The sequence below is a fragment of the Diuraphis noxia genome, unplaced genomic scaffold (genome assembly GCF_037042655.1).
Source record: "Diuraphis noxia isolate RWA-SAM2 unplaced genomic scaffold, SU_Dnox_SAM2 contig0003, whole genome shotgun sequence".
Classification (NCBI taxonomy): Eukaryota; Metazoa; Arthropoda; class Insecta; order Hemiptera; family Aphididae; genus Diuraphis; species Diuraphis noxia.
The window spans coordinates 50,460,115-50,486,505 of NW_028301713.1; the positions used below are offsets into that span (position 1 = coordinate 50,460,115).

General features: G+C 25.3%; 2 protein-coding genes across 5 annotated transcripts in view; one reads left to right on the plus strand and one right to left on the minus strand.

Moving 5' to 3' along the window:
- The window catches only part of LOC107168447 (opioid-binding protein/cell adhesion molecule-like), a 337,823-nt gene that overhangs the window by 106,471 nt on the left and 204,961 nt on the right, over positions 1–26,391 (minus strand). For all 3 annotated transcript variants that reach the window (XM_089224027.1, XM_089224026.1, XM_089224028.1), the window contains one exon: positions 4,051–4,143. The gene's annotated coding sequence lies outside the window, so the exon portion shown is untranslated. The remainder of the gene's footprint in view (positions 1–4,050; positions 4,144–26,391) is intronic.
- On the plus strand, positions 16,120–24,665 carry LOC107167099 (cathepsin D-like). Of its 2 annotated transcripts, none has more exons than XR_016191096.1 (9): positions 16,120–16,308; positions 16,429–16,555; positions 17,215–17,341; positions 17,449–17,558; positions 19,608–19,810; positions 20,724–20,846; positions 22,229–22,369; positions 24,131–24,223; positions 24,317–24,507. XR_016191096.1 is itself a non-coding variant. In XM_089224216.1 (9 exons), the coding sequence occupies exons 1-9, from the start codon at positions 16,226–16,228 to the stop codon at positions 24,467–24,469; spliced, it is 1,182 nt and encodes a 393-aa protein (XP_089080342.1). In that variant the 5' UTR covers positions 16,121–16,225; the 3' UTR covers positions 24,470–24,665. The 2 variants fall into 2 exon arrangements, 1 of the variants encoding a protein (XP_089080342.1); XM_089224216.1 differs by having other exon boundaries at positions 16,121–16,308; positions 22,229–22,391; positions 24,317–24,665.

The following is a 26,391-nucleotide window of genomic DNA, read 5'->3' on the forward strand; positions in this document are numbered from 1 at the left end:
TAAATTTACTATACAAGGTAGTGCGTTACTGCACAAAATGTTTATAACTTTAGCTTGCATGCGTACATCATCGTTGTGGTGTAAAATAACGTGGTTCTAGAATATTTCACAGTTGTAGGAAGAAGATGGTTTTAAATGTCGAACAAACAGATTAAAATTATAACAATAATTACTCGGTGCTCGGAATAATTTGACAAAATATATGAAATACGACGGCCGTGTGTGCAGTGTCAAAGCGCAACGTACAAACAATAACAAATACCAACGAGTCAACGATGTAACTAATGTGGGTATCTGAAGCTTACATTTTAATTTAATATGTGGAAAGTAATTAGGAGATCGCAATAATATTATTCGGCGGATAAGTTAATATGTGATGTGCGTATCTGTTGAATATCAAAATTATGCAGGCGTAAAACCAGTATGTGGTTGTGTCGACGGTGTCAATTTAATGTTCAACACTGGAACAACATCTAGGATACATGATGATGGTTACATTTATTTTTTCTAAACATAATTTTTCTCATATCATATTTCTTCCATTTATAACATTTTTTTAAACATTTTAAAGATAATTTTTTATTCATTGGATATTTTAAATTATTTTGATAATAATACTATAGTCATTTATAATATTACACTACCTATAAATAATTATATCTATATACCGAATATGAAGATGACGTTTGACTAAGGTATGGAAAGTAATATTCATAATATTCAAGACCACGATAACTATGATAGATCGATGGTAGAGCTATGGTGCATCATAAAATATGGCATCTGCATGATACAGCAATATTAAAGTTTGGGGCTTAAATAAATTGATTTATATTAGTTTCAAGTGTATAAAGTCCAAATAAGATCCGTTATGATAAAAGAAATGCTGGGTGTATAAAAAAGTGTACGTACTAAACAATATTAAGCGAATACTCTGAAGAACAAAATACAATTAAATAAATCGAAACAATGTGGTGGAATCAAGAAGAATGTTTGAAGGGAATTATTAAATACATTTTGTAGAGAAACTAAAGATCTGTGTGAGAATAAGCCACTCTCAGATGTTACATACAGATCTAACTAGGCTAATCATTAGATGAAAGAATTCTGAGTAAAATTTTTCGAAAACAAAACTGTAAAAAGTAGCACGTAATGTTGCTATGCATAATATTAAAGTATTGTATAATTTTTTTTTTTTTTATTTATCATCATACCATGAAATATTGTTTTGGGTCTAAAATTTTAATAATGACATTTTCCTAACCTAATTTTTGCGATTTTGTTTGTATATACTAACTCGCTACTTGAAATTGTTCACAACATAAACAATCTGAGAATTATAGATATTTTTTTATTGATGATTTGCGTTTTCATGATTATAAACAGTGTTACGCAGATTGGTTGGAAACAAAATAATAATAGGTACCATTGATAATATTTGTTTAATAAATAAATAATTATAATTTATATCTTTGGATACATAATTTTTTCGATCGAAGATTGTATTCCAAAAGTAGTGGGCATTATATTATTATGGAGACTGATAACTTGTGTAAATATGACAAAAATATGACGAGCAGTGACCTATGACCGTTGTTATGGCAAACCTTTGTATCTGCATCGTTTTAATTTCGATTTTTTTGATATCTGTTAATAATACGAAGACCGTAATATCGTGATAGGAATACTGGCAATATAATAATATTACGTACATAATGACAAAGTACAATATTATCAACGATACGATTCAGGAAAATTAACACGTTTCTCATTAATTATGATTTGTTCGTTATCTTAACTATAATTAAGGACACTGCGATAACGCTCCAACACGTAGGTAGATATTCTTTATAGCCAATAACACATATAGGTTCTTAGGTCATATACATATTATAACATTATATTATTATATGCGTAATATATATTATAATACATATGAATTATTCATATCCATATTTTCCTATTATTAGGTACCTAAGTATAAGAAAGTGTATTTGATAGTCGCAGAATAATAACAATATTTTATAGCTTATTATCTATTCATGTGTATTGATTTAAAATGATATGTATAAAAGTGAATGGAAAGTGGCTCAGGTAGATGGCTTATATGATATATTATTTTTTATCTTATAGGTAACATTATTTTGTATGGACATGAAAAACAGTTCAAAATAAGTTTCCCAGAATAATATAATAATAAAATATTTTATGTGGTCTATAAACAATACATGTATCAAATGATAGGTAGGTATTTTTGTGACAAGTTATAACTAAAACTGCTTCATTACTGCAGAATTCGTACATACTAAAACGCTAGTTTATAAGGTTCAATTATTTGATAAATTTAATATCATTTATGACTATTGATATTACTAATATTAGTTTTTAATAATATTAATTTGTACTAAGTAGACAATTATTATTTTATAACATAAGTTTCAAATTATGTTATTTATAACATGATATTTTGTTAGAATAAGTCAGGTGAATGGTTTCACACATTTTTACAAAAAAAATTTCATTAGTACTTACTAAAAGTGACTTTTTTTTTGTGATTAGAATATTAAAGTTTATGTTTTTTTTAAAATTCATAATAGGTATTCATTGTAATATAATTGTTTAATTTTTGGTTTCTGAACATAGGTTTGATACACTTTATATCTATAGTGCCTATCCGTCCGCCTGTTAGTTAACAGTATATAATTACGACTACCAATATAAAACAAATATTTTTAATTGCTTATAGTTACTGATTATAAACTACATATGGAATTATAATTTATCGTGTTGTTTTCGTACACGTTTAGAAACCAAGAATTTAGTACGCTCGCAGAGTAAACTTTCTTAATTTATTTTGAATGGGTATCTTTTATAAAAATAAATCATGTAAATAATATAATAATATACTTAAAAAAATTATCAAATATTTGTATAAGTTTATTTCTATTATATAAACAGTTAAATTAATTCAAAATTATGAACCAGTTATGTTGGTTTGTTTTCTCAAATTTAAAGCATAGAACTTTTTAGATTATTTATATCAAATGCCGAACATAATATCTGAACCTATTTACTCAATTTTTTTTTTTTATCGGGACTCATATTTATAATTTATTAGTTCGTTCAATATATTATGGCGTAGTGTATATTCAAAGTATAAGATCTAAATTCATTGTTTAATTTTTTTTTTTTAATTTTAGAAGTTTTAATTTTTGTTACATATGAATTGTTTACTACAAATTTTCACAATTTATAATGCTTTTTTGAATTCATATTTGTAGAAAGTATAGATATTTATATTTGGAATGTATTCTTAATATAAGAACATTAAATTGTATATTATTAACGAAATTATTTGAAACGTACATTTGAAAATATACATCTATATACTAGGTAGTAATGTAGGTACTAAGGTACTTAATGTATGTCTTAAATATAATTTGTAGATATTAATATGAATAATAAGATTATATTTTACTATATACAATATGCATACATATATAAAACATAATCAGTGGCACATATCTTAATAAATAATTTATCTCAAAACTAACATTGCATAAATTATATCACCACAAATCCTAGTAACAAAGACCTTATGTGTGTATTCCGTATTTGCAGCCGAACTGGTATTTGGCAAAGATTCCACCCCAAACAAATTAACTAGGTAATATAGTATTTCCTAGAAGAGAAATGCAAATTTTAATTCAATGAACTATCTACAAGTTATTTTAACTATACAAGTGATTGTTATAATTTAATATATATATATATATATATATATACTTTATTATTCAACTTTGATTATATGGTCGTTGCATATTAAAAACCAAATAATATACAGTTGTCTTTAGATTAATACTTATTCAAAGGTCAGAAGTATAATTAATTTGATTTATTATAATACACCAATAGTTAATAATGGCTGGACTTGATAAAATATAATTCAAATAAAACAAAACAATAACAACAGCGATAACTTAAAAATTCAAATTCAAATGTTACCGTGTAAGATAATATCATGTATTATAAGTTTAGTGTAAAACTTACCAAATGTTTCAGTTTTGTCTTAATAATCGTAAGTAAAAAACATTGTTGTAATGCGATATTGAAATGGTTTTGATTACAAAACTATGTTGAAATCTGAAAGAAAAAAATTCATATATAATTTTATTTTGACAACACACTATCATAATATGAAGAATATTAAAAAGTATATTAAGTATAATTTTAATTTTTGGTTAAGATGTTCAGGACTGTAAGAATAGAAATATCTTTATTTTCTCATTTACCGTTCACATATGGAGGTTATTATGAATAGTAATATTAGAGATCTAAGGGAGGGTGGAGAATTGGTCAGTAATCGTAGAAATATATTTTGGGACGTTTAAATTCTATTAGTTTTAAATATTTTGCTGTGCCTCATAATTGAAGTTTATATGTCCAGATCCGGTTTGATTAGGGATTTATAGAATAATAGATTTGTGTTTATAATGGATCATTTATTTATAATTAAACAGGATCTAAGCATTCGCATACGATTATTTAAGATTTATCATTTGGTTCAAAGTTGTTTATTCCAAGTCAGTATTTAATTAAGTATTAAGCCCATGTATCTGACTTAAATTAAATTTAAATTAAATTTTACCACCGTAAAAAATTGTGAAATTGTTCTATAAATTGTTGTTTTAATAATAAAATAGATACAAATGAATACATCTATATGTCATATAATATGACATGCAATTCTTGTCATTGCCTCATATCATATTATAAATTTATAAAACATTGTTTTATAGCTGTTATTTAAATAGCAATATATAATGCCAATACAGACATTTATTGTTTATCTAACAAACTACGTGAAGTGTTTGATTGAAATTAATTTACTTGAAATATGTTTTTAAATAAGTAAAGAAATATGAATTTTCATTATATTTACCTATGTTATTATGGGAATTAAATAAAAATGTAAAAATAAAAATATAATTAATAACTTATCATTGTGCATTGTAGGTATCGTATTTAAATAATTTAGAAAAACCCAAATTTTATAAGGTATTCAAAAAAATAATTTAATCAAAAATTTGACAGAATAATTGCAATGAATAAAAGCTATTTGATTCTATGATATAAAAAGTTAAATATATATACTCATACATTATAATGTACTAGGTATCATTATTAAAGCACTTTTTAGCTTAATGCAAAATAATATAAAAAGTAAAATCACTATATAAGATTATTTTTATTCAATATGTCTAAAATAAAATTGTGTATAACACGTGGTGCAAACATATAATATCAAACGATAAATTCACAAAAATCAAGTCATGGAATAAAGGTATTAACACATGTACTAATGCGTAATTTGCAAAATCTCAACTATTGGTTCAGTTTAATATCATGTATCTTAACCAATTCAATATAAAATTTATATAATTGTAAAATTGAATTTTATAACCAGGGTATTATGGGATTACTACTCATTGTACTTTGAATGCCTGATAAAAAATGTATTTTTATAATGCATATTTGTATAATATGTTCAATGAACAGTTTACTACTCAGTATTTTTATTTATTTAAATTCAGGAAAACCCCTTACGGTATTATGTTTGATTTTAAGTACATTTTACTGGAAAATATAAAAAAAAGTATAAAAATTCACAACACGATTCAATCTACTTTTTTTATATTTATAAATAAAAGTTATCAACCATAAAACCATTTAGAATCATTTTTTTTTTCTCTAGGACATGTTGTTTATTTTATTATTAAAGTTACATTAAGTGTATACCAAATTGAAAGTGTGTCAATAGGTTTAACATTGAAACCCGTATTGAACTATATGTATAGATAAAACTAAATAAATATCAAAATATTATACGGTGTTATATACGTAGGTCGACAAATAAGTCAATATAGAAACATAAATGATCATAATATTATAATATATTAACATAAAATAAATTAATGCAATAAATAATATTCAAGACAAATTAAATTATCCGGAGACTGAAGTGCTGAACGTATTATCAATTTTTTCAAAAATGTTTGAAGAATATTTGGAGATCCTGAAGTATGCAGGTAGTAGGTACCATCACAAAATTTATAATTGTGACATTGCCATTTGACTCCACATGAATAGGTTAATTATATCTACGTCATTTGTGGTAGTTATTTTTAATGGGTTTCAATGCGGTAGCGCATTATGATTATTTTTTTATATTCATCAACGTTCTAATAGAGGTCTAACTTTTGAAAATAGATCTGTGAGGACCAGAAAATGTGAATAAGATTAATTGTTGTTTGAAACATTTAAACATTCATCAAACAAGCATTTTTCACATACATAACACTGAATCAAGAAAAATTATATGATGAAATATTTTGGTAATGACGTATTATACAAATCATTTGAGAGTTAGAAATATTCCACATAATATTCTAATTGTTAAACTTCCAAGAAATTATATTTTGTTCCAAAAGAATATTTTTTAGGAAATATTTGTTTGAAAAACTGATTGATTCATTATTTTAATAATACTAAAATATTAGAAAAAATGTATTTATGGTTGAATAATTCTATTAAAACTCAAACACGTAAGTACCTAGAAAAAAATATTATAGTGAATAAACGTTTTAAAGAAAATTATTTTTATTTGCAGTATAAGTTATTCAGTAAGATAAATTATAATTATTGATGTATGGTGCTATAATTAAATGTCCCAAAAGGAAAAAAAACTAAACTTTCTGAAATGTCATATTACAAGTAGAGTGAATATAAATATCATATAAATAAATTATCGAAAACATTTAGTATTTACATCCAACCTTATCATTTAATGATTAATTTAACAGGTGTTGCTCATGACGTTCATACTCATTTAATGCTAGTTATTATTTCATTAAAATAATTAATTTAATAGACTTTGAGTTTGAGTTGAAATGTTCACAATTTATTACCATCTACATTCGTATACGGCATAGTAAGTACATAAAAAAAAAATGTTTACATTAGTTGTATAAAAAATATTATGTATAATATTAATTTTTTTAATAATAACTTTGGTTATTAAAAATTGATTAAAATTGATAAAAATTTATTTTATTTGTAGCCAAATAAATTCCAATTATTCATAAGTATATAATAGTCTCCCTCCAACTAAGGTTTCTGAATCTAATTCCCATATCGAAATTTAATCTAACTCTGAAGCCACCATAAATCAAAATTCATGTATGAAACACAAAATTGCCAGTACTTTCCCAAGTTTTAAATCAAATTTAAACTGACTAATAATTGGTCCCCTTATATCCGTTCCCTCATCAGTTTTAAATGAACTTACTGCTAATAGCAGTATTCTCCATAACCTTATCGACTAGAAAATTCTCATTAAAATTCACGCACAATTAAGTACTGTTATTATATATTAATATATCTTATCATTTATCTCAATTCTTTTTATCATTAAATTATTTAATACCTAATCAATTGTGACTTTGCATTAATAACATAACATTATATTTTATAAAATTGTATAATTGTTTAAACTTGTATAGTATGTAATATGTTGACACATTATAATAAATTAAATTTAAAAAATAAATATATACAATGTTTTTAGTACTTTTATTTTTGATGTATGAATGAGATACAATTGTAAGAAAACCTTGTAAATTGTAAAACAGTAGCAATTTATTGGCAATTTCAACACACCAATTATATTATTAACCATGTAGGATATAACTTATAGTCAAACTTATTGTCATATTATTATTTCACGTTGAAATGTTGAATATTGTTAAATAGTTGTTGATTGAAAAATATATAGTGAATATTGAATATATGTAACTGTGAAATAGATGAGTGAATAATATTTGAGAGTTTCATTGAAATAAATAAGTAATAACTAGGTAATGTTTAGTCAAAATGTCCATACATTTTGTTCGAGTGTATAAAATATTTAATAAACTTAATAATGAATACAACAATATAGATCTATGAGACAATGAAACTTAAGTTAATGTAATTAAAATTTGATATACTATCCTCTATAGTACTATATTATAATACTCGTTTAATGTTAAGAGATTTAAATAAAATATTTATTAACGAGTTTCATCTTTTAAAAAAGTCATTTCTTCTGTCTTTAACATTTTATTTTCCAAATCATTTTAGGTTTAGATGATTGCTAATAAGTTTTCTACCTTAATCTTATCACTTGGAATTGAAGGTTATTTTTGTAGGTTTGTATAAATCGAAAACATTTTTTTGGAGAATGTATTTTTACCAGATATCTTTGGCAATTATAATTTATGGTATATTTATGTATATATTATGTATATTGTATATTATATACATATATAAGTTGTTGTATCTTAGCTATTTATAAATAAAACAATTAATTATGATAATGACAGAAACAAAAGAACACGTGAAAATAATTAATATTAAAAATTTTCAAATCTTAGATTTAAAAAGAAAAATTTATATGTTTTCAAAATTCAAACTTTGAATGCTTATAAAAAAAATTGTGACTATATATTTATTTTATTTTTCAACTGCTATTGTAAAAATATGTTAGGAGCCTAGTATTTATATTTCAAATCTTAGAATTAAAAAGAAAAACTTTTATGAATTTCTAACTAAGATAATTTGAACATTGCCTTAATTTTTACGTGCTTATTAAAATTTGATCTTTAAATGCTTATAAAAAAAATTGTGTTCATGTATTTTTAATATTTTTCAACTGCTATTGTTACAATGTGTTAGAAGTCTTGTATTAAATTATCAAGCCTTTCTACCCAACAAATAAATTTCTATCGATATTAATTTAAAAAAAAACTAATAATGATCGAAAATTGCATATGCCTATGAATAGTTCACTCAAGTCAAAAAGTTTTGAAAATTGCTTGGTGGATAGAATATACTTATATAAATATTCGGTGAAAATTTCATGTATCTATGGTAATTTGTTTTAAAGTTACATCGAAAACCAAAATCGATTTTGTCGAAAACTGAGTGTGTGTAAAATTTCCCGTTTTCCCCTTTATTTTTAGTTTGTTTATCCCAATTATTTAGAAAAATATTAAGAATTTTTAAGTTTTGACCCCCAAAAGTACCAACTATATTCACTTTCTGATCGAACGAGGTACTGAAGTCAAAAATCGAAGCACTTTTACTGTCCCAAAATGTGATGACAGACTCAAAAAAAAAACACACACATCATGGTAAAATCAATATATTCATCGCTCCGCTCAGAATCTAAAAACTCTGGCAGTGTTAAACTTATATTCCTAAATGTTTCGAATTTAAAAAAAAAAACAAAACCGAATAAAAAATATATATTTTAAGCTACATAACCTAGATTCGCGTGTTTTATGCCAGTTAATATAACTCATGTATTAAAATACTTCTATAATCCAGTAGTATAATTCGTTTAAAATCATCTACGATGATATTTTATTGAAAATAATGTAATTATATTTTTTATATAAAATCATCGTAGGAGTAAGGAGATAATACAATTATTAGATGATAATATATACATTATATACAAATTTATAATAATTAAATAGCTGTAGATAAATATGCTAATTTATTGGCTGAGAGGATTACGTTAAACGATTGAAGGGCCGCAAAGTTTTGTGAACAAAAGGCAGTCGTGGTAACCATATTATCCATTGTTAAAAAAAATAAACTTAACAGTTTGCTTAGTAATTAGCTTGACATGAAGTATCGAGTACCAATCAATAATGAACATTTTGAAATTTCATTAACTATTAAGTTATTAATATTATATTTCTATGCTATCGTATAGTAATTAAATGTTATCTTAAGATAAAATATCTATTAGTTTTTAAATAAGGAAATATTCCGAATGATTTAAAATGTATTTATATTAACTAGACATACATATTTTCCGTACTTTGTGGAAGTCTTTCTATTTTTCTATATTTTAATGCCAATAAAAAAAAAAATATAATTCAATTTAATGTTTCAATATTAATATTATAATAGTATGTGTTGGTCCATTTCGTAAATTACGTAGAAAAAATTAATATTATCTAATCATATTAGAATATAAGACTCTCTTAATAAATTGTTTGATGAAAATTTTATATTAAATTTTAAAAATGTACAATTTACATGTCTTTTTAATATAACTATTATTTATGATAATAATGATAATCATAATATACCTAAATATTCTTAACAAATCCTGCATAAAAATGTACTACCTGGGTGATTCAAGTACCACTGAAACCCTAAACATTATATCCAACACGCTGGTTGGATTGATATATAGATAGATTTATTGGACATCGAGATAATCAAATAAAAATATGAATAGTATAAAATATGATAATACAATACATTGATAATCAGTGATACATAATAATATTATAGCGAGGGTTGTTTCACGTGTTTTTGGACGACAATTAGTATAATGCTATTTAACTATTTACGATATTGTTTTTATAGACTTCGATAGTAACGGTGTCATGAGAAATTAAGAATTAGTTTTGTGATTTACAATAATATGTTACCTTACCCGCGAAATTATCCATCACATGCCGTAAAAACTGCAATAATGTACACAAAAATCACGCGTTTTAGTTATTACGCTGATTGATAATTTATCCAAAACCCTCATTTTTGAAGTTAATTTTATCAAAATTCATTTAAAAATTTATCGATAGAACAACAAAATTATTTTTTTATTCTGCAGCCATTTATTCGTTGACTATCCTTTCATACGTAGTTTAGATCCTAATTTTGTGAGTCTTGTTTTTTGTTTTTTTTTTAAATTATTTTTATTAAATATTCGACAGTATATTTTTTGTACCAAAATATAATATTCAGGATGAAGTACAATGTTTAGATACATCAAATTTTAAAATAAAAATACGATATATTACCTACGTAAACTCTACTGAGGCATGAGGCTAGTAATAAATAAAAAAATAACACCATTAGTGACAACGCACCAAAAGAAACGACAAGAGCTACTAGAAAAACAGAAACTCTGACGGGGTATGTTCAAAAAAGTTATGACGTTGAGATATACAATAAGAGAATGCCAAACGTATCAGTCAATTTTATAAAATAATTATTTGTTCATATTTTTTTTTCCTTTTTAATAATATTTTATGTAACATGTTTTTCTAAATAATTTGTGTAAACTTTGAGAGTGTATTTTTTAATAAACCTATTACAACATCTGTTACTTGAATTTTGTTAATCATGAAAAAAACTCTTCTTAGGCATGGCTAACTAAGAAGTAGTACAATAACAAAAAAAATACTGCCAAGATCGAAATATATAACAGAAATATCCTAATGTCTACAATATATAATCATATAAGTAACATAACCTATATAAGACATAGGTACTTAGAAAACAGAGATGGGTTGAACTGATTACTGTTTGAAGTTCAAAAAATTAAACAAAGCTTAAAACGAGTTTGGTTCAAGTTAAAAAGTCTATCGTAGTTTAAAAAAAAAAAAAACAGAACCGAACCAAAATTGAAGATAAAATTAAAAGTTTTAAATTCTTACTAATCCTAAATACAAATATATATTATTTTAAAATGATTGGTATTCATTTTTACAGTAAGAATTAAAATGTGTATTTATACTCTAAAATCTAAACTAAACATTTAGAACCAATGAGACTTAAATGTTTTAATTTAGTTATTAAGGTATGACGTGAAACTAAAACTTAGATTTTATAATTAATTTAAAATCCCAGAGCTCAGTACGATAACAAATGAAATGTTCGGATCGATTTCCAAATGACCCTGGATTTTCAGCGTTTGGTCTGATTTACGATTACCAAGTTCGATTCTAGACCATATCTTTTAGTTTCACTATTTTCTACTGAAATATATGTAACGAGTCGCATTGGAAGGCGTTCAGTCAGCAGGTGTATGGCACTAAAGGGAATAGATGCGCGAAACATGCCACCCGTGTAAAACTATGAGTACTGTCTTCGCGGAATTCCTTGCAGGACGTCTCTTCGCAGCCGCAATCGTCGTGTATTACCCACAGCGAGGCGACGATGACGATTGGAATACTCGGAAAAGCCCGTTTTCCATTATCTAATATGTCGTACCGATATTATAACATTTGCATAATATTATGATATAAAATACTGCACATCGCGACGGTGACGCATACTAAAACTACTCTCTTGGATGAGCATAGGTTCTTTTAAAGGCCAAGGAGACGGCGGTGACGAATAACGAGAGGCTCGCGACGCGTGTTCTTGACGTGTCCTTCACCACTGGTGGTGGTGGCTTTGACACGATATCATCCCCGCCCACAATTCGAGATCACAGCTACTACACGAGTTCAAGTGCGGCGTGTACGTAGTATAGATACCATGGTGCGATATTTTCATTATCAGCGGAAAAAACATAGGTAGGTACATTATTTTCATTGCACCACCGATCGCTGAACAAAAGAATTCCCTCTACCCTCCAAACCACCACCAGCATTGTTTGATATCTGCAAGGGTTGGTTTCCTTTTTCTTATTCTCCGTCCCGTTCATGTTATTATTGTTATGGCTTCGCGCGCGTTATTCGTCTTTGTCGTCGTCGGCCGTAGAAAAATAGCGTTTTTTCCACTTTTTGTTTTTAAATTCCGAGACAGGAGCGCGTAAAGGCGACTCGAACGGCGCACGATCATTAATTTTGGACCGTTTTTAAGTGTAGACGTCATGCAGCCCAACGGTACGTCCATTAACACGTTCGATGGTGGTCTGGCGCAGGAAGGAGCGCAGGACACGACGCAAGAAAGCGTTTCGCCCCGGTACCGCCACCGGTGGGATTGTGCGACATAATTTTTGTTTGTGTTGTCGTCGTCATCGCGTCTGAGCAATTAATTTTTCAACGAGCCAAACACTCATCCGAAAACTGACAACGGATTTACTGAGTTTTCGTCACGTGTGTCGTGTTTTTTGTGTGTGTACAAGTTTTGCTCATATATAATATAATGTTATACCATGTTTTCGAGTGTACAATTATCTTGGTATTAGCCGAATGACTATCTGGGCTTATAAAGCGTTGAACGCGCCATCTCGTAAAATATTAACGAATCGCACTTACTGTGTTCAGTCATCTGGTGGTAATATAATATGTGTTACTGGATTTAAAATTTTCCTTAGCCATTCCGGAAGAGTACATCGTATAATAGCGAAAGGTTTTGAAATTTTGATGTCCCTTTCCATTATGCACTTGGAATTCAACCTACGAGTTGGCAATCCAAATTTTTACCAAAAAAATCTGGCCTCGTCTAACTGCAGATATCGATATTTCCTGCATATCATGACGCTTTTGATGCAGAGTTGTGATAAGCTATTTTTTTTTTTTTTTAACATTTACTTATTCTAAAAACAATTCCTTCCATCTAGAACCACATAATATAATTAGTTGCATACATTTGTTTTATTGAATAAGCTGCAAGAGTAAATTCAATTATTGCAATGGAATTAAAACAATGTGTTGTTTAAAAGAATAGCAACTTCAGACGTTAATCAGAACCACCTAACCCACTGAACATTTTTTCCGGTCGTTGGGACAGCCTTCGAATGACAACTTTTTTAAACGAAATTGTTAAATACCGGAATAATAAAGGGTGGAAACAGAAAAGGAAAGACAAAAAGATGACAATTTGTTACCATTTATTTTGGTTAACTCGTGTGAAAAGAGATGAATACCTACTCGGTTTTCCCGGGTATAGTGGAAGGCATTTTCAAAATTCATAGAATATTACCATAACATACATAAAAATGTAATTTAAAAGAATTGATAACTTATAACAATATTAAATTAAATAATAACAAACATATAGTGTATATTATAAGATTTATAATAGAGTTTTATTCAAATGAAATTATAGTTTTTTTGTTTCATACATATTCGTAAACGAGTCTTATAATATATTTCAAATTTGTTTAAAGTTAAACTTACAGAAAGAAATGTTAAATGGTTTTAAAACCACTTAAATCTAAATCGTAAATCATTCATAAACTATTTTGCAGTAAATTCATAAATATTTACAACAATATATATATTAAATCTTAATTAAATAATTATTATGACAATTTATGTGATTTTGAATTAAGGAATAAAGATACAATATCAGTAACTATTTAGTTGACAGAACAAAAAAAAGGCTTTATAATATATTGGTTATATTTTTTTTTTCTTCAGCTCATCAGATTCACCCTAATGTATAAGTTGAAATAATCCCTCGTTTTAATGAGCATCAATTTTCTACAAGAAAAAAGGCTGGGTAATTAATCAAAGCAAATTGTCCTCAGTCTACAGAATTTACGTTTAATAAGAGTTCCGTTTACCGTTGATGGTGGACGTACTAATTTTTTTTCATTTAGGTACTTTTTCTTTTGTTTTTATTTTGAAGATAAACGGAAAAACGTGTTCCTCTTTCTATTAATGTTTGTTACTTTCAGTATTACTATCAATTTTTTTATGTATACATAAAACATAAAATATGCGAAATATATTCTTGTTTTTTTATTTTTAAAAAGCTTTCCAACTCGAACAGTTTTAATTTTTTCAGAAAATTTTTAAAGAAAAACTAGATTTTAAGTAAATCTTCAAAATTGTAGATAATGCATATACGAATTGGACATACCGCACTGATGATATAAATAGTTTTGAAAAAATTTATTATCCACATATCGTAAAAAAAACTGATAATTATTTTACTGACTTTATATCAAATCTAATACATAAACATTTTTTAAAATTATCATAACATTATTAACATTGTTATGCACTGCACAATATATTGATGTTTTCATAAAAATTAAATTATCATACATAATTTGTATTAAAATATTCTCTTAAATCGTCGTATTATTGTTTTATGTACTTTGACATTATATCTGTAGCCTATTATAGTTATGTACCTATTTTTGTAGCTTATAATTTATTTTATAAATTAACACAAATACATGTTTTCATATTTTAAGTGAAATGAGAAGAAAGAAGAATGTATTGTATTATTTTGCAACGATTATATAGGACATACAATTATGTCTTTTTAAAGTTTTTATTCAGCTTCGAGAGAGTATTCTAATATCAAATCGGATATATTCGGTACATTAGGGGAGGTAAAAAGTGATTCCCATTAACATTCAGAATAGTGTAGAAAATAAGGTTAACTGTTTTTTTTTTTGCTCGAAAAACTGATTTTGTTTTTTTACTGTAGTACAAAGTTTATAACTGTACAACATGAAATGTTCTCATATAATATATATTTATATAAATGCATAACTAATAGACTAAACATGGTGTAGTACAAAAATATATGGCACTATTTTTATATATATTTAAGATTAACACCTTCTTATTCAGCGGAGTGACTTCCTTCAATTTATTGTTCTTGGTTTAAATAATTATTTTCTTATAGATTCGTAATATAAATTGTTTAAACATGCTTTTTTTATATAATTATTTTAATATTGGTTTATATAAAAATATAAGTTAAGTATTTTTTGTTATTTTTTTTAAAGGCTTCAATTATAAATATTATAAGCCTAGTGTTCTTTACAAACTAAAAGTATTTATACAATATTAAAAAATAGAGTAAGAAACATATTTTATATAAATTTTTTTTATAATATTGTATTATGATAGTAATAATTAAGTATTTATAATCACAGTAGTTTATAAAATAAGTGTGGTTCATTAAATTATGATATTAAATCGTATAATATGTTAAATTTTGACATTCAGAGAACCGATAACATCATATTATAATACAGTAAATATTGATTAGAATATATGATATTCTAATAGTGGTATAAACAGAGGTTCTCAAAATGTTTGACAGTCTTGAAGTTTCGAAACTAAAATATGAGAAAACCTAACAATAATAATAATAAATTGTGATTATTACAAAAATTAATAATATTGAGATTAGATGTTCACGACGCGATGCCGTAGCGTCACTTGATCAATGTTTTGAAACATAAGGATCTCCGGTGCACAGTTTGAGAACCTCTGACCTATTTAGTTATATTAATCTACATTAATATGTAAACACGTCATACTTCGGTTATATTGGTTTAGAATATTATTATAGCATCATATATAATTCTGAGCTATCGAAGTGAACTAATTTCTTCAGTTTTTTTTTTTTCATATTGTGTAAAATAACAAAAAATAATATTAATCATTAACAAATTATGATGTACAGATTAATATTGTTTGTAGTTTTCTATAATGTTTTTTGTACCACCAATGCAGATGTTGAAATGAACGTTCATCGGTAATACTAATAAAAATATTTTATTAAATAACATTAAATAAATTAGCTAATCTCTCTTAAAACATAAAACCATACCAATAAAGTATATGAGAAATACTTAAGTAAAAAAGATTTTTTTAGCATACCGTTAGTCAGACGAAAATCACCGTTGGAGATGTTAATTAAGGATCCACATTACACGAAGAAATTAAATATTCAAAAAACTCATCCAACAAATGAGAATATCACTCTATTCAAATATTTGGACGTAAGTATTATTACGTGTTGATACAATTCAAATTTTTAAATTAAATATTTAATACAAAATAAAGTAAAAATGAATCCATTTCTGAAGTTGACATAAAAATAAAAATCGGAGAAAATAAATAAAATTATTTTCTTAATTACTTTTGAATTTCAGTAAATATTTTAATACAAGGATAGCGTTTGCAAACTATGAAAAAAACGTAAATAGCTTACGTCATAAATACGTAACGTCATACGTAACTCAAATACAATTTAGCGGATGTCAAAATCTTAAATTATTTATTTTGTATCATTATAGTTTTATAAAATCATAATCATTCGTTGAACATTAACGTATTGACGAAGAAAAGTACAAAATAATTTGTTATAGCCATAGTTTAATCGTTCCATACTTATTACTTAAATATTACCATTGAACCGTGATTTAAGAATTATTAGTTGAATACGAAAAAGTCTAAGTATATTATTATATTAGTAGTATATTTTAAAAACATAAGTCGATATTAGTATTCAACACAATAATAAATTATAATAATTTAACTAATAGCTTCTACTGCTTAAGATAAGTAATAAAAATAAATATATATTTATTTATGATTTATTTATTTCTGATACCTCATCGAAAAGCTAATTAATACAGATAGAATTTTGATTGATTAGAGTGAATACTATGCGAACATATTAGTGGGCAAACCAGGACAGATATTTTCTGTGATTTTTGACACAGCATGGGGTGACATGTGGATACCTACAAAATTATGTTCAAAAAAACTATATCCGATTTGCAGTAAGTGCTTAAAATTTGATTCATACGCTATAATTTTATAATTAATTCTTTGCAACCTATATATAATGATCGTTTGTTGTTCTTCTTATATTTTATGTTTCTCAAAGAAACGAAACACTTATATGATCCAGATATTTCGTCATCGCACAAGTCTATCGATCCAACACCATTTAATGTCGATGGATTAGTAGGGAATTTAACATGTGACACTGTTGTGGTAAGACGTGATGATTAAGACATATTAAAATAATTATAAATCTATGACAGAATAGACAAAGCATGAAATGCATTATACCTTTGATATTTACGAATTATTATATGCTTAAAAGTTCCAAAAAAAATATTAATGCATAACATAATTTAAATAACTGGAATTCAATCAGTCTCATATCAGTCATATCAATATAATAAATATTAAAACAAATAAAGTCTGCGGTGACCGTATTATTTAATTTCATGATTTTCCTACTTACCTTGATCCACCTCATACATAATTTATGATAAATTTCGTTGTTTAAACACGATAGTTTAAACTATCAATATTATCCTTTATTTTATCATTAATTATTATTTAGTAAACCTTGGTGATCAATATTTCACCGCGTGGAAATTGTTAGGCACGTAATTATTTAGATGCAAGTTAAATCACTAATCATCCAAAGTTGATTGTACCATAATAGGTGATGGCTTAGATATTTTATTAGATATACATTTTATACATCTTCAGTTTACTAAGTATATGCGCTTAATATGAGTAAGACATATACACTGGTATAGCTAAATATAGTATAATTATAATTTAATTAAAACTTGGTCAAATATCTTCCTCTAGTTAAATTTAAATTTTTTATTTTTTTTTAGATATTGAGCGGAGTGATGAATTATAAATTATTTTTTCTGGCATCACAGTCATAAGTCATTTTTGGGAACTAAAAATTATTTAATTTTAAACTTTAAAATATGTGATATGTGGTAGATAATTTGGTTATAAATGTTAACATAGTGTAATTGAACGAAAAAATTCAAAACACTTTTAAAAATTTAAAAATGTAATCGAGAATTACTATCCAATGCCAGTTTTATAAAAATTAATAAAAAAAAACACACACATCATGGTATAATCAATACATTCATCGCTCCGCTTAGAATCTAAAATTGACGTGATTCGAAGACTTAAATATTTCATTAAATGTTTTTTCTATATAATATATAGCATTTTTTACACATGATGATAATCTCAAGAAATTTCGACCTTTTGTGCTATTTTTGGGTACCTATTTTAAAGTTTTTATCATTTATTTTTTGAATTTTTGTATGATACAATTTGTGCTTGTTTTTTTTAATTTTGTCAATTTTAAACAAGATTTATTATTTTTTCTGGATATTTACTATGATCACAAACTTTTTTTTTTGTTTTTTTATAATTATTATTTAAAAGTATTTATCATAAAAATCAAATTCTTAAATATAATTTCAAAGTTTGATAAATGATTTTAAAAGTGTCGTATAAGATTTCTTATAAGTTATTCTGAAAGCAACAAAAATCCTATAAATTTAAACTCACCCCAATTGAACCAAATATTATTAATTATGATATGTGCTAAATGAAAATATATGTTTGTATAAGAATATAATACATGATATTTATACGACAAGAATAATAAATATTAGATAAATATTAAATTAAGTAGACTACAAGTAATATAAATAAATTTATATTGTTTAAGATCAATAAAAAAAAAAAAAAAAAAAATATTAAATGTCCATACAAAAATAAGCTGAAAATCATTTTCACTAGAAACTTTTTCATATCTGATAATTGATCATTGAACATTATATTATTATTTTAGTGACTATCTATTTATTTACAAAGTACAGAAACACCTGTTCAGTAGAGTGAATTTCAAAATTTTTCATTTTTATTTAATTTTTCAAGATTATTAAATAAATCAAGTATTTAATATATTGTATACTATTATTTCTATATTTTTGATTTTTTGATCATGTTTCATATCACTATTCTTTTTATTTTTTGTTTGATTTGTAATGTTTAAAAAGCTTAATTAGGTATAATAAAATTATTATAAAATTAAATTGTTAAGACTAAAATTGTTTTAGGTAGATTAATAAACCACAATAAATTATTCATCAGTAATAATATAATATATCTACTATTTTATCTGATATGGATAATATTCAGAAATGAACTATATAGAGGAAAAATTAAGTTTTAAATATAATTTAAAATTATACTGTATTTATTTAGATGGGCCATTTAAATGTTAGTAATTTAATATTTGCTGGTATCAGTGAGATACCGAACTATACACAATATCAAATGATGCACGCCGATGGAATTATTGGTTTAGGATATAATACCATGGCTAGAACGACAAACCAAACATTTTTTTATAAGTTGCTGGATGATAAAAAAATTTTGAAACCAATTTTCTCAGTATACATGAATCGGTAAGCAACAAATTTTAATATGATATAATTGCATATAATATGTAAGTTACATAACAATAATTAGGTATACAAAGATTGTGTGAAATATGAGTATGAGTATTATGCGTAATTTTGAGAAAATTTTGATTAGTTCGTTTATATTTAATGTATTTGGCAAAGGTTAGTCTTAGGTCTGGAAATAACCTAAGGTATTTAACTGTTTAGTATTTTAATGCTAATGAAAAAGTAAATATTGCAATGAATAAAAGTTTGATGTGTGTGGTATGTATGTAGATTTAAATTGAACTTTTTTTTTGCCTTCAATTAATGAACAAATATACCATAGGGTAAAGGGTTTTTTGAAGGTAGTAAGAAACTATGATGGAGAAAGAGTTTTTTAAGATTATAATCTTGTTATCAGCATAGTCGATATCCAACCTTTGTAGCGTGATGGGTTGATCATAATTCAGATTGATCTATAATAAGGATCAATATATATTCCCAGAAAATAAATTAAATTGAAAAAAAAAGTGAAAGAAATTGCAGATCGTAGTTGTTTCTAAATCAGTAACGATATGGTGAATACCAAATGCAACTATCATACTTAGGTATTAATACTTAAGGGTTTGTGACCGGGTGGATTCAGGTGTCTATACACCGTCAATTGTTCGAATCCCGGTCATGGGCGGTATCACTTTCCGGGCAGTTCCGGAGAAAGAGGCAACAGCCCCTCATACGAGAATGGCAGAAACCTACGGGTTCTCACTAGAACTTCTGTTAAAAACTCACACACATGTACCAAAATCCTACCCAACTTAAAAAAAACACCTACAGTACCCTCCCTACATCCAATGGCCTATGTAATATGTTGCCGCGGATTAACTGAATAAAAACAAAAATTAATACATATACGATTAAAATTTTATTTCAATAGGGATGAAACCACAAACAAAGGAGGAGTAATATTTCTTGGTGGAATCGAACCGAAACACATCAATGGTGAAATAACCTATGTACCTGTAACAATAAAAAAATATTGGCAAATTGAAATGAATCAGTAAGTAATTATTTTAAACAATATAAAAAAATCGTTTTTATATGACCCAAACAAATCATTTGTTGTTTATCTTTTATTTATATTACTATATATTAAATATACAGTTAAACTATTCTTTTTTATTATGAATTGTTCTTAAATAATTATAAAATTCATCTAATCAGGAATTTTGATATATCAAATGAATTTAAATTTAAATTCAAACAAAAGTTGTTGTATTGCTTAATTCGGTGTACCAACGATAATGGGGTTGAATAATATGGAGACCACAGTGGATTGAAATTTTAATAACTAAAAATATCTATTAAAATTTAATAATTTATGAAAATTATGCCATGTATAATAAATGCTATATTCAACATTAAATCTATTTTTTATTATTGTAAAAACATTTTTAACAACTTTAAATGGTATTACGGTTATTTTAATAACTCAGATATTACTTGTTAGGATTTAGATTAAGATGAATCAACACTAAAATAAAAAAAAAAATCATTTAAAAAATAATATCCGCTAAAAATGGTTTTATAAACTCTTGAGAACTTTATTTAATATATAATATTTAATATGCATTAGTCTACAAACTTATTTATCATTAAACCTACATTGTATACTTATAATAATTATAATAATTATATTTATCCCAGATTATGTTAAACTGTTAAGTATAAGAATATTATATTTAAATTCACAAAATTACTTCTCACAAAAATCGTAAATCTTGCATTACGTTATACTTGCATTTTACTTGACGAACATAACTCATATGGTTTTAATTCTTAGTTTAATCATTAAATTACTTACTGGTGTCATTTTTTTATTTGAATAATCTGTGGTTACAACTGCATCAACGTAACTTTTTATTATATATATAAATAAAAAGATTTTTACTCTATTTACCATAAATTAAATTTTAAATTCTTAGTGGACAAATAAATTAATTGATTTTACAATAGTATGACATTAGTATGGATTTTATCATGTTTTTGATCAGAAAAGGTACATTCTCCAATCATCAAAAAGTTCAATTTCGGAAAAATAGTTGTATATAGTTTAAACATTGAAAACTGCTGACAATTATTTTTTTTATTTTGTCAATATTTCTAAAAATATGACATGAGATTATTGAAATACAATTAAAAAGTTTCAAAATACATTGTATAGTTTTATTTTTTTATTTTTTTATTTTTTTTGAATCTCAAATGCCCACAACATTTTGATTTTTATCAAAACATGATAATGTAACTTATGGGCTCATATTTATTTGACTTGAGTCATATTATACACATTTTAATTGTAATCGTAACTCAAAATAATATAATATTTGATGTTTCTAGCGTTAGTGAGCAATTACATAGTTTTAATATTGTAAACAAATTTAGATTTACAGTACATGTAAACAAAAAAAATTCAACATTTTGTGGAGATCATGGATGCCAAGTGATATTGGATACGAGTACGAATGCAATCGGAGTGCCTACTGAAAACGTAGTTGCCATTAACAATCTTATAGAAGCCACTAGGTATCTATACAACAGATATTCGGTAATAATAATTAAAAATTTTTTTTTTTTTTTTGAGTACACTATACTAACTCCTTAAGTAACTAACCTTTTATTAATATAGCACTGTCCTTTTTTATGAGATGTTAAATATTCTAAAGACAAAAACATTGAGATTATAAACCCTTTTAACATGATATTATACTTTAACTACCATATTATTCGTAGATAAGCCGCCATGATAAAATACTTCCTCGTGAACATTTCGAGAACATGAAAATAATATAATATTTGGTATATTTTGACTTTTATATTACAAGCAAAATATATAATTTGGTACTATAATATATACCTATATGTTGTTTGTCTATGGTACTGATACTACTATAATATAAGTATAATGTAATGGTATATCTTTAAACAGAACTTGAATTCTCACAAATTTTAACTCACAACATTGCACAGTGGGTAATTTTTAAGCATTTACTCTCTATAATTATGCATATATTTGAATTTTGATTTTCAAAATTATTATTAAATACATTTGAAGATCATATTATTAAACTCTCGTACCATTTATGGATGATCCTGTAACAATACAAACTTCGGTATTTCAGAATTCTTCTTTTCATTTTTGATTACCCAGCTGATATTTTTTGAGAATTTTTATTTATCTTAATCAAAATGCAAGCCAGTAACTTTTTACTTTTTAGTAATAATATTTTTTGTGTTCTAAGGATAACATTTCCGATGTCTATGGTGATGTATTAAGTAGATAAGAATCTTATACGATCTAAAAAGTTAACAATTACTAGTAATTTATAAATATAAATAGTTTGTGAACATTTTATTCAATAAGTATAATTTAAATACTATACCTATTTTTTTTTTTTTAACTAACAAAAATATTACCCTCGGCGACAAAAGCCATTGAGTTACAATGATTAATATTTACATCAACATATTTATAAAATGTTTATATTTTGTTTTGAAGTTCTGCTTTCAGATAACATAGTTTTATATAAAATAATTTTTAATGATTTTTATCATAAATATAAACATTTAAATAATACAAAATCTGTCCATGAAAAAATATAATTTACATACATCAAAATTCTTAAGAACATCATTCGTTAAATAATTTAAAGAAAAAAAATGTGAGCCCTAAGAGGATATAATTTTAAAAATACAAGTATGTATCGTCACAGTAAACTTCTTAAGTAATACAAAAAATATCAGAAATTTAAAATAATATAGTCTTTAAATGTAAGAACCTAAAATTCTAAAAATAAGATTTCAAATAACATTAATTTAAGGGAAAAATGTGGTTGCTCATACTAAAATAATCACTCCTCGTATTACTATTTAACCTTTGCATGATTTTATTTTATGATCTACACATTTTAAAATATAAATTAAATAAGTAAATTTAAAGGGTAGCAAAGTATTTCTAACGAAACACTAATAATTATTAAATTACTAATTCAAACAGTTTTTAGAATATTTATCCACTATAAATATATAATAAACCATAAGCATAAAGTAAAAAGTACTTTTAAGCGAAAACAACCAATATAATATATATTTTTATTATTATTATTATTATTATTATTAAAGATATTAGGATAATATCATAATATTATGGCTGAGGTTGTACGCACACTCATGTATCACACCTGAAACCATTTCAGTCTTTGTAAATGCTTACCATTTACAAATACTTTAAAATCTTAATCACTATAACTTATTAATATGAATTATAATATATGCTCACATTTATAGGTACCTTGTTCAAAAGTGCAAAAGTTGCCAAAAATAATTATCAACATTGGTTCTCGAGATTTTGTTATTAGTGGAAGACATTATATCCAAAAAGTGAGTATGCTACAGCCCATGACATACATATAATTACAAATGTTTAATGTTTTGATAAGATTTTTTAGAAATTTTAAATGTCACTCTGTTTAGATGGAGAATGAAAACGGAACTGTTTGCATATCAGCGTTTTGTGACTCAGGATTATCCGAAGGACTTTGGTCATTAGGGGGTGGATTTTTGTCAAGCGTTTACACCATGTTTGATTTGGAAAACAACATAGTCGGAATTGCTAATTTGAAATAGAAAGAGTTAAATGTTTAAACATCAATATTACATTGGCCTTGGTGTCAAGTATGTAGGTACTCATCACCTAATTTTAATTTAATTTTAGAGCATTAATATTTATTTAGTATCAAACATATTGATTGTAAGATGAAAATTGTGTTTAATTATTATATATTTATAAATATGCTAATAATATAATATATCATTTTGTAAATTTGGTGAACTCGATTCAAATATAATACCAATTATAAACTATAAAATAATATGTTACTTTCGTTTAATAGTAACAATAACTTTCACAGAGTAAGGGCAATTTATGTATAATATTGTACATTTTAATATCCATTCAATATCTGCAGTTTATATTTTATACTGAATATAAACGTATCGATTATGATTTTAATATTGAAATGCATGAGTCGCATAAACGAAACAATAATGTTATATTATAATATTTCAATACTTTAAGGTTGATAAATATACAAAAAAATAGTAGTAAAAACAGCCGCTTTTTTGATTCACAAAAAGTCAAAATATTTACATACGTTAAACATTGGTATATATTATCTTCCATTTAAGTTTACGTTGTAGACGACGATAGAGGAATTTACGATTGGTGACATATGGGTATAACATCTGCTTCGGTGACTTTTTAATATTTACTTTATGATATTATTATACCCATTTTGAAATTGTTCTGTAGATTAGTAGTTGCCTATATAATACATCCAACGATCTCTCAATAAATTGAATTTAAAAAAAAAAAACAAATGTATACATAATAATTATAATATTTCAAATGCTTCGATTAAATAAAACGATCATTATTACTATTAGTTTATTTAAGATCTGAGAAGAAACCAAATATATATTTTATATTTTATACTGGCAATTCTGTTTTGATTTAGAATGAGTCTGATTTCATCGTTTATGAAAATATTGATAGATTTTACATTGTGTAGAATCCCATCATACTTTTCAAAAGAAAATTACTTAGGACAAGTAAGAATAATGCCGTATAACGATAATTCAAAGCTGAAAACTAATTCTAATTTATAATATTTGACCCAAGAAAAAGCTTTTTGTGTGAACAAACGTTTATTTTCATTTATTTTATACGTGTACTACACTCTTATGAAACTTTTTTTTTATTAGTTTGAACTGTTTAGAGGAAAAAAATAATGCCACAATCACTTATTACAACAACAAAAAATGTTCACAGAATGCATAAATATATATTTTTCTCATTCGTATGAAGAAAAAAAAAGATATTATTTCGTTTTTCTTCTTCCAAGTGAAACGTATGGTTGTTTCCAATGCAACACAAAATTAGCTCATTGGTCACAAAATGAATTCCCATAATATTGTTATAGTATAGCATTTTGTAAGGGACTTTGCATATTATCTTGGTTATCTGATCATTTAAATAGGTATTAATTATACTTCACGTATCTTCACCACACAGATAATATGGACATTTAAATATATATTGATATTTCAATAATATTGTCACAGCATTTGCTATGAGAAAACTTTTTTTTTCAAGAACGCTACATTTTTAAGTTAATAAAAATATTAAAAGTTTGTAGCCATGATATAGTTCAACAACTTTAATGACAATGAGTATTATATATTTTGGATTAACATGAAAACCTAAATAAAGGTCTTATTGTGATATGCATGGCTACAATGGCACATGACGTGTAAATGACATGACGTCTAAACTGTAGCTTTTGTGCTGTTTCGTTTTCGATTGCAAATAATTATTGAAATCCAACCAGATATCGCATACATCATACGTATCACATGGTGGCCACAATAGTAAAAAACTAAACCTAATATCTCAAAAGTAAGACTACTTCCCTATTGTTTGATATTATAATAAACATCATAATTCATATTTCTACAAAAGGTTCCATGAGAAACTCTTCATGAACCAT

Coding starts and splice junctions, on each gene's coding strand:
- LOC107167099 (XM_089224216.1), top strand. CDS start 16,226: ATGATGTACAGATTAATATTGTTTGTAGTTTTCTATAATGTTTTTTGT. Junction 17,342..17,448: donor AAAACTATATCCGATTTGCA/GTAAGTGCTTAA, acceptor TGTTTCTCAAAG/AAACGAAACACTTATATGAT. Junction 17,559..19,607: donor TAACATGTGACACTGTTGTG/GTAAGACGTGAT, acceptor GTATTTATTTAG/ATGGGCCATTTAAATGTTAG.